This window comes from Thunnus albacares, chromosome 8 (genome assembly GCF_914725855.1).
Source record: "Thunnus albacares chromosome 8, fThuAlb1.1, whole genome shotgun sequence".
NCBI classification, from domain to species: domain Eukaryota; kingdom Metazoa; phylum Chordata; class Actinopteri; order Scombriformes; family Scombridae; genus Thunnus; species Thunnus albacares.
The window spans coordinates 32,784,762-32,799,130 of NC_058113.1; the positions used below are offsets into that span (position 1 = coordinate 32,784,762).

Genomic DNA, 14,369 nt, shown 5'->3' on the forward strand with positions numbered 1-14,369 from the left:
TAATCTAAATTACAGTGGGACCAGCAAGCGCCAAGAAAAACAAACAATTGCAGCTGTAATTGTTACTGGGATGGAGGTGAAATATTATCTACATACTCACTCTGGACTGGAATAAAAACACTGACCGGTGCATCAATCAAACGACCGCACTGATGTAAAACATGTGACGTTCATGTTTATAGATTTAAAGAGCTAACTGGGTTTTTAAATAGGTCTGACAGAACATTAACACCCAGTATACTGTAGCTGACATACTGTGTACATGCAGCCTGTCGTGTGTAGCATGTCGTCGCATGTTGCTGCATGTGATGCGTGTTGTTCGCTGCCGTCTGGATGGGATGACCTTGTCCTACTTGGTGATCGGTGAGCGGTCTCGCCTCAGGCTACTGCTGATTGGCTGTCAATAAGCTATTAGGACAACAGAGAGAGAGAGAGACAGAGACAAAGGGGAACAAAGTGGTGGAAAGGTAGAGGGAGGGGGAATGAGGACAGTCTAAAGTCTCACTATAGCGTCCCCTTGAGGCTGTAATGTTCATAACAATATGAAAAACATTTGGGGAATTTGCTTATTAGTTCTCTTTATAAACGTGAGAAAATGGATATCAGTCTCATGTGGAGTCAAGACCATGGATGTATAATAAGAGCTGGATACTGGACCGAAAATGGCGCCACACACACCAAAAAAAGTTTCTAGCTTCTGGGTTTACATTGTGATGATATCAGCTTGAGGAAAATTTTTACAGAAACCTCCATTGATCAAAAATTCGTAATAGAAAGAGTCATAATTGACCTTGTTCGAGGTGTCCTGTCAGCAGTTTTACAGACGTCTTGATATCAGGTATTTTCTTTGTGTTGCATCTTCAGGAATGTAAGAAACCTTTAGTTGAGGCACCGTGTTCATGTGTCATCAAGACAAACTGGAACAACATCTAGTGCGAGGCCCTTAGGTGTAAATTCAGTAGCTTGATGTCTGACATGTTGACATGATGTCCATATCATAATTTAACATACTAAGGAGAAACCCACTGATAATGGAAAACATATGTTGAAGAGGTGGTAATACAATGTTGTTCATTGTATTTGCATGTGACAGAACCCCGGTGTCTCAATCTATTTGGATCATCAGAAATACATAGTTACACGTCTCTTTTACAATGGGGGTCTATGGGGAAAATGCTTTTTGGGCAGCAGGGGGGATTTTTCGCTGCAATACCGCAAGTGGCCACTGGGAAAAACTGGCTGTGAGGCTGAGCGACGGAGCCCTATCAAGCTCTTAGTATACATCCATGATCAGGACTAGGCTAGCTTAGCATAAAGACTGGAAACAGGGGGGAACAGCTAGCCTGGTTCCAGCACACATGCAGGCTACTAACACCTCTAAAACTCACTAATTAACATGTTGTATCTTGTTTGTTGAATTCGTACAAAAACAGAAATGTAGAAGTGATAATTTGTGGTTTTAGAGGGAGTTACATACTAGAACTGTATATCTTCATATTTGAGCTAGGCTAGCAGTTTCCCCCTGCTTCCAGTCTTTGTGCTAAGCTACGCTAAACATACTGTGAAGCTATGAAACTGATATCCGCTGATCTCACCCCGGAGATGACGGCTGGATATATTTCCCTTTTGTAGCCTGTAGCAAACTGACTAGATAACATTACAAGGCTCATTAGCAACCGAAGTTTATGGCTTGGGGGATGAAAAATCTTTGAGCATTAAGATTGCAATCTGTACAGAATGATTGCATTTCAATTTACATTATCTTGATTGCTAATATTAGCATAACTTGCCCAAATTGTTGATAATGTTATTGCTGTCATTACTGGAGTCCCACCAAGAGATTTTTTGTGATAATTATGGCTTTTTTTCCAGTTTTCTTTCTTTAACAGAGCTAGGCTAGCAGTTTCCCTTCGCTTCAAGTCTTTGTGCTAAGCTAGGCTAAAGTCAACCTGCATATCTGTTTTTTCCATCTGATTCTAACAACTATATTTACAGACTGTTCCTTTAACTTCTTCTATCAGCTGATGATTTTTGTGTTTACATTTGCAGAGCTGCAACGTTTGTGTTATTAAAGCTGTTAATGTTAAATATGATGAATATGGACAATTATTTATGTGCGTGTTGCTGCTTTGTTGCCTCTTAAAAAGGTCATTCTGGGGAGCTTCAGCGTGTGGTCACAATCATTTATCCTGCAGCACTTTGTGCACAGACACACACACACACACACACACCAACAAACACACACACACACAGTGAAATACCAACAAATTAACATGCATATCGAGACTAGTGTGATCAATGTATGTGACACTGACAAACACACACATACAATCACTGTGAAGCTCAGCAGCCTCGAGGACATACAGTCTAACACAAACACACACACACACACACACACACACACACACACACACACACACGCACACGCACACACATGGTGTGGTGGCAGGTTGCTTCCGGCCTCAGGCTAAATCCAGAAATAAAGACAATAGAATAAACACTGTGTGTGTGTGTGTGTGTGTGTGTGTGTGTGTGTGTGTGTGTGTGTGTCACCTCAGGGCTGCCAAGAACAGAAAATCTGTAGGAAAGCCTGACAGTCCGGGACAGTGTTTGTGTGTTTTGCGTGTGTTTTTGTGTGGATACAAACACACAAACACACATTTTGGCTAAAACAGTTAATAAGAGTTAACAGTGAAGCTGCAGTTTAATGAGAGAACAGGCCCGACGGTGTGAAGGCAGTTGCATCAATCGCAGCCAACAGGAATAATTTCCTCATTTAAATATGCAAATAAAACACATTTATTACAGTTAATGAGACAGTAAAAAGTAGTTTGTCTGAGCTGAAGTTTGTCTGAGTCACAGAGTTCAGTTAGTTTTCTATGTGGCTGTTTGTTTCCTGTTATTCACCAACGGCCGCACCTCCACCGACCGTCAAACTTCTCAAATTCACCAACAGCAACACGACACTGATCGGCCTCATCTATAAAGGCAGCGAGTCGGCCTTCGGGCAGGAGGTACAGCAGCTGGTGTCCTGGTGCGGTGCCAACAACCTGCAGCTCAACACCACTAAACAACACAACAATTCAATCAGGTCAATCATTTAGATTCCTGGACAACCACCATCAGCCAGGACATCGATGGGAGACCGATACGCTCTCCATCCGTGAAAAAAAGGATCAACAGAGGCTCCGCTTTCTGAGGCGACTCAAACTAATTCAATCTACTGGTGCAGTTTTATATCATCCAGTCCAACCCTGACCTCCTCCATACTGGACTGGTTCCCCCCAGCAACCCACAGAAAGAGAGAGAGAGAGAGAGAGAGAGAGAGAGAGAGAGAGAGAGAGAGGCATAATCCGCTCAGCAGAGAAAATCATTGGCTGCAGCCTGCCCTCCCTCCATGACACCCGCACCTCCAGGGCCAGGAAACAGGCATCCTGGCTGACCCCTCACACCAGACAATTAAAACCAAAACCCTAAACTCCCTAAACCCCCTAAACCCCCCCCCCCAGCCTACAGACCTGCTGCTATCAGCCACCAGCCAACAGTGTCATATAAGTGTCTATGTTATATGTTATATGTTAGAGCTGAACTAAGCTAAATTTCTTGTATTTCTATACTTGTTAAATAAATGAAGCTTTAATCCTTTCATAATCGATATTCTTTGATACAATAACACAGTCTGAGCTGTCAGTGTGTGATGTGTTTGGCTCATAGTGAGAATTATCAGTGACTCTGCAGCTTTATAGTGAGTTTCAGCTCATTGTTTATCTGTCCGGCTGCAACTTTACTGTTCTGGTTCACTCTCAGCGTCTCTCATAGCGTCGTTTTCAGAGAAAAAGCTGTAAAAAAGCTGCTGTACACTACCTGCTCAGCACCAACAGTTAGCTGTAGACTAGCTGGTGAACATAGTGGAGCATTTAGCGGCTAAAGAGCCAGATATTTCCCTCAGGAGTTGGTAGAGAGTAAAAACAGAGCTTAAAGAGAGTGAATATTGGACTTACATTCACCAGGTGGACAGAAACACGACTCCACATGAATGATAATGTTGCTCCGTAACTGCTGGATGTGGAAATAAAGCAACTGTTTGCTAACATGTTAGTCACAACTGCTCTATAAACTGATAATATGACAGAAGTCATGTTTAGAGGCGATTCTGCTGAAAACAAGTGGACAAAAAACATCATTTCAAGCAGCTTTAACTAGATTGAAACTACAAAGGATCAAGATTAGAACCCTGAGGAACCCCACAAGTAATTATTGACATTATCAATGTGATGATCATGTTGTAACTGCTGGATGTGGAAATAAGCAGCTGTTTGCTAACAAGTTCAACATATCAACTTAAAAGCTGATGATGTGTCAGAGTTGTTCACTACTTGTTTCTGCTAAACTAGTGAACAAGCATCGCTCTCCTAAAACTTTATCAGACTCACGATGGACAGTTGATGCAGCACATTTCTTGTTGTTTATCCTTTTTTTTTTACATGTACATATATTTACATTAACAAGAAGACAGATAAAGTGTATGTGTGTGTTTCCTGTACATGTCAGACTCAGTAGAGTAGCTGCCAGTGATGGATGAGCTGGCAGACAGAGACACCTGTGAGGGTCATGTGAGTATAATACAGGAGCTGAAGTGTGTGTGTGATGGATGCTGCGTAGCGCCACACACACACACACACACACACAGTACGGGTTCAGAGGCTGAACTGATGTTCCATGTTGATGGAGATCAGTCTCAGATCTACTGGAGTGACTGGAGCTCAGCCTGCAGACAGTTTCAACTACACAGAGAGAGAGAGAGAATCTGCAGAGCTGGCCGACCAATCAGAGGCCCTGCCGGCCGGCGTGCTGCGTGCCATTTCCATCAGACGGAGCAGCGACCGCCGCAGATCAGACCTCATTCCCACACATCAAAATCACAACTGACGAAAGGCAGGCTGCCTCAATCAGCCGGTCAGTTTACAGCACGCTCAGCGCCGTGTCCACCAGATCACACACACACACACACACACACACACACCAGAGCCAACCTGAGCTCTGCAGTCTGCTTTATAACACAAACAAAGCTTCCTGTTGGACTGTTTCGGCCCGTGTGTGTGTGTGTGTGTGTTGTGTGTGTGCAGACCTGGGAGAGCTCCAGGTGAGCAAACACAACTAATTTCTCCAAATAAACAACAGAGAGATGCAGTTCGGTGGGACTGATTGGACAGATCTGACCAGAACACCGAGGCACCGTCACCGTCATCCAGATGTGAGGAGTTTAGGCTCTTAGTTAAACATTTACTTTGGGGGGGAGGGCGGGTGGGGGGGCGGGGGAGGTGGGGAGAGTCGATCACAGTGGCATCTGGACGTCGTTTTCATTGTGTCAAACAGCTCGGAGCTGCAGGACGACTGACTTTACCTGCATGTTGTCTGAGAGAGTGAGTTTTACTGTAAGACTGGAAATAATCCTTCAAACAGACAGTCGTAGCTGCTGAACCTCCACACAGAAGTAGGTGGTAAAAAGAGAAAAGTCTCACATGGATTGTTTTAACAGTCACACGGGTCGATGAGGACTCTTTTGAGGGAGGATTTCATTTAACCAAACGGGACGTCGTCGTGTTGCAGCAGCCAAGTAAAGCAGAGCAACACAAACTCTGCACTTTTGTCAAATGCTTTTTAATAGCTTTTTATTCCAAATGCCAGAAAAACTATCACCGCAGAAACATGAATAATCTGCTTCAATCAAGGTCACACACACACACACACACACACACACACACACACACACACACACACACAGGCAGTCTGGAGAAATATATGTGTGTGTGTGTGTGTGTGTGTGTGTGTGTGTGTGTGTGTGTGTGTGTGTGTTAACAGTGTTTTGAAAGTAAAATCAGTGTGTGTGAAGTGAGTTGAGGTGTGTTTACTCTGCTCACCTCACACAAATAACACTGTCAATTCTGTCTGTCCTTTAGTGATCTGGCAACACACACACACACACACACACACATAGAAGTGCACACACACACACACACACACACACACACACACACACACACACTTGGCAAGTGATGTGTGGAGTTTTGTATAGGAATAAAATGAAAGAGTGGAAAGTAGCCGGTTGACGGTTGAGGTCGATTCAAACTCTGCTGGAAAAGAGCCAACACACACACACACACACACACACACACACACACACACACACACACACACACCTCAATGAATGGACGTCACTCAGTCCTTAAAGGAAAAATCCTTCAATAAACTTTAGAGGGAAATCACTGCAGCAGAGAGTCTGTGTCATGTTGTTGTTGCCTGTTTACTACAAAGTACAGTATTTTACATTAGTGATGACCTTTGACCTCTGTACTTATAAACTCTTGGTTATTAGCAGAGTTTATTTTACTATTTAACAGGGATATAAGCACAGAAATCTGTTTTTAAAGTTCTATACTGTGTCCAGATGTTTATACAGTTCGGAGAGTTTTATCACTTCACAGTTTGTTTGTTCTTATTAATAAATCAACTGTTCTATTATAAATCCATCTCTCATATGAAACCAGCACGTTTTCACTACAGCTGTCTGTGTTTTAGTGGAAATATTCTGCACATCATCTCTGTCAAAGCAGACAGGAAAATTAAAGATGAAAGAAAAAGCTGCAACTGTTGATTTAAGATCTCACATCTCCTCTAACGAGATGTTTTCTGATATAAAAGCAAATTATATGACGATGCGTCTGAAATCACATCATTGTGTTTGAAACAGACACATTTTAGGAGGAAAAAAACCCTGAATGAAACGTTTCCAGTTTCAGCGGGAAACAAACCAACCACATTAATCCACGAGAACAACTACAAAACCAAATCAAACACAAACACGACCAGTCCTCTTAATCTGGATCTAATTACGCGGCTGTAAACGAGCATCAAGGATCCAAAAACACGCAGACTGATCAGAAACCATCAGTGGATCCAACAACATGATGCATCAAAGCAGCATCATAACTGTGCGGTTAAACATCTGCTGCGTTGCGTTTTTACGCACGAAAAGAAAAAGCTCTTCTTACCTCGGAGGTTCTGGATCTTCACCATCACCTCTGCGGGCTCCCGCAGGCTGCGCGCCAGGTACAGACGTCCCGAGTCCCGCTCGATCTGGACCGGAGAGTCAGCCTCGGATATCACCTCGAACCACCGCTGCTCGAACCTCTGATCCGGTACCGTGAACACCAAGTCCCCGACTCTGACGTGGTCCGGGACCGTCACGGTGTAGGTCAGCTCCTCGGACAGAGCCCGGGGCCTCCGCCGCGCTCTGCCGGAGCGGCGGACGTTGACGCGCAGGAACACCGGCGCACTTATCAGCGCCACATCTCCGCTGTCCTTCACGTAAAGGCGAACCGACACATGGCTGACACCCAGGAGGGAGCCCACCAGCCTCACCTGCCCGGTTTGGGGAACCACGTGGAACAGGTGAGACTCCGGCGACGCGTAAAAGGTTACGCGTCCGTTCCGCTCCGCGTCGCCGTCCTTTGCGTCAAAGCGGGCCAACTCGGTACCGAGCGGCGTCAGCTCGTCCACTTCAACCGTCTTGTTCCCGCTGGTGAACCGGGGGATGTTGTCGTTCCTGTCCGACACCTCGACCTGGACGGCCGCGGGTCTCCTCAGACACCGCGGCGGCAGCTCCACCGTCAGCTCGTACATCGCAATAAACTCCCGGTCCAGAGCTTTAACGGAGACCAAACCCAGATGCTCCCGGTGGTCCCGGTGCCCGCGGTAACGAACGAGCCTAAAATCCGAAGCGTAATCCCCCTTCAGGCTGGCGTTCAGGTCCGCACCGGGGCATCCACCGGCTGCGACCGGCAGCACCACCCCATCCACCGGCGTCCCAGCAGGGGAGTTCTCAGCTATTTGACCGTAGTAGCGCGCTGGATGTCCGGGCTGCGCGGACAGACGCACCGGAGAGACATGAAGCAGCAGCAGCAGCAGCAGCAGCAGCAGCGGGAGCAGGTGGAAGAGGAGGCTCTGCAGGGGAACCGGTCCGGTTGCAGCTTTGGTCATGTTTCCATTAAAAACCCGTTTCAGCTGGAGAAGACAGCAAAGTGTCCGCGCGAGCCACAGAGCGGATGTGACAGTGATCCAGTTCAAAAGGATTTTTACGCGTGAAGATAAAGATTCTGTTCGAGAAAAAAGCAAAGTTTCCTGATGCAGGAAATCAACTAATCACACAGTTAATGAGATGATTCAATATTTAACTCCCAGATCAGAATTCATATCATCATATCAGTAACATTATGAAGCAGATGCTGCTCTCTAATTAATTAATAATCCAATCAAAAAAAGACTTTTACGCACAAATTAAACTCTTCTCCTCTCAGCTGCTCCTGGTAAAAAAAAATATAGCAGCATTAATAGAAGAGACAGAGAGAAAAATAAAAGTCTCAGAGATTTTCCAGATGATGATGATGATGATGATGATGATGATGATGATGCGCCAAGTTGCTCCAGAGTGTCTGGAGCGTCTCCACCACCGGAGGATGGATCAGACTGACGAGCAGAGAGAGACACCCAGCAGGCTCCATGTGGCTCCGTCAGCACCGCCCCCACCCCCCGGAGGAGACAGACCAATCACAGACAAGGAGACGGAATGACTGACAGGCTGGCAGGACCCGCCCACTGAGAGAGAGTCAGCTGATGAAGATGAGAAAGAGAGAGAGAGAGAGAGAGAGAGAGAGACTCTGCTGACCTGATGATCTCTGTCAGGTCATTTTCACAACACACAGGTATGAGATGAAGCTCAGATGCGTCATAAAAACATCACATTTCAACCTTCAGGCTGAAATATTGAATATTATTATTGATATGGAACATTTGTTTTCATGCAGATGTGCTGAATTATCCTTCAGCTGTCACACAGAAGCAATTATTATGATTATGAACTACATGTTTGGGACATTACAGACGCTGCTACAGTGTTAAATGTGGACCATTACTTATTAATATTATTACATTATGGTCAATATGATTTCTTCTTCTTCTTCTTCTTCTTATTTATGCAGCTGTAAGTTGTATCTGTCAGCGCAGAGCGGACGTTATAAACACTAGTCTGAGATTATTATTATTATTATTATTATTATTATTATTATTATTATTATTATGCAGACTTTGTGTCGGACACCAAGCAGTAAAACTCAAGAACACAATGTGTATAAAGCAAAAATTAGTCGTTTATTTACAACTTAATTTCAAATCAACAAATTATTTTTTTCCAAAATACAAAAAATAGAAAAAACTAGAAGAAATTAATTTTATAAACTAGCGCCTTTAACTCAAACTGAGGTCAACTAAACAAACAGCAACGTAAAGTGAACTCAACATAACAGACCTGATAAATGACACATAAGGCAGGTTTATATCATAAACTGTATAAAAATATGGACGTAGTTACCGTGACGTCACTCGTTGGTTTCTGAAGAGCGGTTTTAAAGCTCAAAGCGAGCCGCTCCAGCCGTCGCCATCTTGGCAGTGCGTGACTCTGCCTAACTCCCAGCCAATCAAAAATGGGCAAAGAGGCGGGCCGAATGGCTGAAACAAGCCACCTAGCGGCTGGTGGACCTGTCACTCAAAGCAGCCATGTCCTTCATTATGCATAACTTTACAGCTTAATAAAATTTAAACGGGTGAGTTATAAAAAAATTCACCCCCTGTACAGTTGTCATGAAAGGGGAAACTGTTGTTTGTACCAGACTGTAAACATGTTTATTTCTGCTGTAAAGTTTAACATGGGGGTCTTTGGGGATTGACTCGCTTTTGGAGCCTCAAGTGGTCGTTCAAGGAACTGCAGTTTTTGGCTTCATTTTACAGCCGGAGGTTGCCGCTTGGTTTATATACACACCGGCTAGCCTACACAGACACACAAGGGGGAACAAACAATTAACTCTATAATATAAATTAAACTTAATCTCAACAAAGATTTAAATCAAAAAACTATTTACAACCAAAACTGACTAACAAAAGCAAGAAAAATAAACTTAAAGTAACTGAAGTTAACTGGATCCCGAAAGGTCGACTCCCCTCTGGCACGCTCCGGTCGGCCTCTTCCACTTCCTGCCTGTCGCAGTATAAGACGCCATCTTTACCGGCGCCGACTGTTTTGGCCAGTGGGAGGACTCGATGGATCCATGAAATGACAGACAAATCAGGATTTAACACAAGCAAGAAATATTAAAGACAGAATGTTAACTGAAATGTGTGCACTCAAATTAGCAAACAAACTGTCAATAATAAATCGTGTGCTGTATGAAAAGAAAAGACTGTGTGTGCTGTGATTATTTGAAACGTTTGTATGTTAAGTGTTAAACTACTAACACTTAGTGGTCACATGTGGTGCGTGTAGCTTCTGTCAGGAATTATTTTCAATCGTCAAACTCCATCGAATGATTTCTGCCTTCAGAATAAAAGCATCATTTCAATCTGAAAATACAGTAAAAGTGTTATTGAAGCCACGTCGTACCGAGCTGACAGGAGATATGTGGTGCGGCGAGTCGCTCGGTCTCTGGTTGGACGGAAAATGTGATGCAAACATGAGGATTTGTTGGAGATTTATGGAAGTTAAATAGATTTCATGGAGCAGCAGTTTGTTATTTTTTCCATAGTGTCAGTTTTCATGTAACTAACAGTGTGATGCTGCGGCTCTGTGGTGGATGTACAGAGGCAGTATGAGCACATCTCCATAATCCAGTCTGGACAGGAGGCGAGATTTTATGTGTTTTCTGCTTTGAAAAGAGAAACAAACTCTGTTCAGCTACAAGACTTTTAGTTTTTGGGTGAGAAACCTCAATAATTAATGTGTTAAAAATATCTTATTGTCTCATGCAGCAGAAACAATGAGACGATATCATATCAATACTGTCTGTGACACCTGTGATCCGTCAAACACTCTGATTGGCTCACTCTATTGTTTCCTCTGGACTGAACCTGTTGACCTTTGACCTCCACCGTTAATACTCCACTGACAGGAGCTGCTGCAAGGCAACAACTGAAGGAAAATTATCAGCTGTTTTCTATTTGACTGCTCTCTGCTGTAGGAAAATGTGTTTTCTTTGTATTTAAGAACAATAAATCTATAAAAACTGTTTTAAAATGATCACACAACCATAATAATCTCATACTGGAATCACTTTGTGGATAACTTGGCCTGATCTCACCTGATCAATATCCAATAACTAACATAGATCAGATATATTTAAAACAATCAAATAAAAGTCAAAGATTTTGATGTAAATTGTACATTTTGTTGTGGTTCACTGGAGGCTGTTTGTTTATTTATTTTGTCCTTTTGTGCGACTATTTTGAAACCAGTTTTGTATTTTTATCAACAGTCAAACTGATGTTGATACTAAATTATTTTAAAACATCTTACAGGATAAAACACGTGTCTGTATCTCAACAGTGTATTAATGATATTTAAATTCTAACGGCTTAAGTTCATATTATAAATGTAAAATATCTTCATATTAACTGTATGAACTCCTGACTCACAGTTGTTTATGTTAATCATAATAAACAGTTTTATTTTTAATTTAATTCAACTTAAAGTTTTCATTTTCAGACCATTTTAGAAACATATGACCTGAAGTCTTTTAATTTGAAAAACAAACACTTTTTAACTTTTTTTTTCTTTTTAAATTCTGCGTTTCCACTTTTTTATGCACAAATTGAAAATGTTAATTAAAACATGTGGATGTTGAATGATGTTTACTTTGTTTACAGTCATTTTGTGGTACAAAGAGTTTGTTTTTATTCCTTCAAGCCGGTAAATAATGAAAACAAACATCAGGAGTCGACACAGTGAAACGTTTCTTTTTTTTTGTTTTTTTTGGGTTAAAACCTGCAGAGTTCCGGCTTTCTTTTAATCAAATTTTGCACCAATAATTGTTACATTTTTGACACTTTTTACTTTTTATACTCATTTCTGTGTGTTTTATGATTTTTAGCCTCGTCTTTTATTCTTGTATCGTTTTTATTGTTTGTTTGGTGTGAAGCGCTTTATAACGTTGATTTTGAGAAGAGCTATAAAAATGTTAAAAGTTATAAGTTTATTTATTATTAATAGTGTTTCATTTGGTTTGTTTTCTAGCTGCTGTGAATCTTCGTCACTGCGGTTGCTTTAAAAGCTTCAGTCTGCTTCCTGTCTGCAGTAATGACGGCGGCCTGCAGCAGCATCATCTATCAACTGAGATCTTTTCAATAAAAGAGCAATTTGCTGAGTTCAATATGTTTTTTTTCTTTTTGCCTTCAGGATTTAAAGTCACAGTTTTTTTTCCATCTTGTTAGAGATCAAACCAGGTGTGTCTGTGTGCAACATTCAGGAAATCCCTCGGTAGTTTTCAGGAATGTTTCTCATTTTCAATTTCACTTAAAAAAAACAAAAAAAAAAACAAACTTGAGTCTAAATGGCAAAATTATCTGCACGTGTTCTGTGTTTGAGGGATTCATAAAAGCAAAATGAGAAGCGTCTCAGGTCTTTGATCGCGTGCTGGAGGAGGAGAGTAGGCGTAAAGTGACATGATGGGAAAATGACAAGCAGCATGAATGAAATCACTTTAATCTCAGAGCAGAAAACTCTTATCTTCTGTGTTTGTGTTCAAACAGACACAGAGGTGAAGCATAAAGTCAGGAAGTTATTCTGGGAAGAGCAAAGTTATCCGGATCAATTAACATCTTCAAACTGATTAAACGTCTGTTTTTGTTTTCTTCCGTTTCCAGTTGTGCAGAAGAGGAAGAGAACTATAAGTATGTAATAATTTATTAAGACACCAAGCGTTCAGATACACGGATTCATTTTATATTAATCATCATCCTTCTTTTGATTGAAACAAATTATTATTTATTATTTTTTTTTAGAAATTAACGATGTACAAAGAGGTTGTGATATGTAGCACAACAAGCTAGTGAAGCTGTAAACAGAACCGCGTTCCTGCACACGCTCAGTGGCGTCCGCCTCACACAGAACTGCTGTCTGGAGACTGAAAACATGATGCTGTTATTAGTCTTTGGAGCCGTTTATATACAAACTAATGTGACCGAACTCTTCATAATACACAATACATGATACACACACACAATACTTGTTAGTAGATTGGTAGTAGTTTGGATCCAAATATGAGATTTGTTGACAATAAGAATTATAGAAAATCACCAAATATATCCTTTAAAGGTTCTATATGTGAATCCAATATGTAGACTGTCTGTACGTAGACTGTCTATATGTAGACTGTCTGTATGTAGACTGTCTGTATGTAGACTGCATTTCTTGTATGAAAGGTGCTATACAAATAAAGTTTTTATTGTTATTATCATTATTTTATGTAATTATGAGAAGTAGTCTTGCACCAGGAGCACCAGGATGTTGACTGCAGCTTATTTAATGGCTACAGGTGTCACTAATGAGAAGGAATTTCTGATTCCTACATACAGAACCTTTAAATAAAGAAGTTCATTCATATACAGATGACCTTTTTAACTGCAGTCCAGTTTGTTTAGTTATAATGAACATTATGAACAATAATTAATAGTTTACATTTTCTCGTAGTACATCCTCTAATTTTACTTCCTGAAATGATTGGTTAATTTAGTTCGTACACACTCAGATGGACTCTGGTCCAGATTGGTCCAGATCTGACCTGGACGGGTTTTTAGTGACCCAATTACCTCAGCTGTCATCACTCAGCCGCCTTCTGGTCGCCACAGTCAGTAAGGTTGTTGTCTGCTGTTGGAGCTCCGGTTGATGAAGTAAAATGTTTTGTTCAAAATTAGCTGATACAAAAAAACATAAAGGTTGACGGTGAAAAAAGAGTCATTTAAAGATGACTGGACTGAGAAACAGTGGCCACATTAAAAACGCCACTATGACACCAAACATGCCTCTTCTGAACAAAACCATCCAGCACGAAGGTAAGAAACACAAAACTGAACCAGCTGAACGTCGAGACTCCAGCAGGATAATTGTAAAGTCAAACATTTACTCACTAATGAGCACTTTTCATGCTCAAGTTTAAGGACCTGGTTACAAGCCAAATGTGTCACTTCTCACATTAATTAAGAAATACAGTTCAGTTCTGGAGTGTTTGTGCTGAAATATCATCAGTAATGCAGCCGTACTGGACCTTTGATGAGGTGGAAATTCATCAAATCGACCTCTAAGACTTGTATTTGAGCACCGTTGAACTGGTTCTTGGATCTTTTGGTGTTAAAGGGCTTTAGAGGATATCGATCCAGATGATGGGAGTTTATTTGCAGAGTGGGAGGGCAGCTGCGTCTCCTTTTGTTCTCTTCAAGCAAACTCGGCTAGAAGTTTGTCCTCGAGGTTACAACAATCAACTTGACAT

At 41.8% G+C, this 14,369-nt stretch overlaps 1 protein-coding gene across 1 annotated transcript in view; it reads right to left on the minus strand.

Annotated features, from left to right (window-relative positions):
* si:dkey-22o22.2 (neural-cadherin) overlaps positions 1-8,143 on the minus strand; it is a 161,124-nt gene extending 152,981 nt beyond the window's left edge. Inside the window, exon 1 of the mRNA XM_044357993.1 lies at positions 7,053-8,143. Within this exon, the coding sequence (XP_044213928.1) occupies positions 7,053-8,040 (988 nt within the window). The 5' untranslated portion in view covers positions 8,041-8,143. The remainder of the gene's footprint in view (positions 1-7,052) is intronic.
* Positions 8,144-14,369: the final 6,226 nt, after the last annotated feature.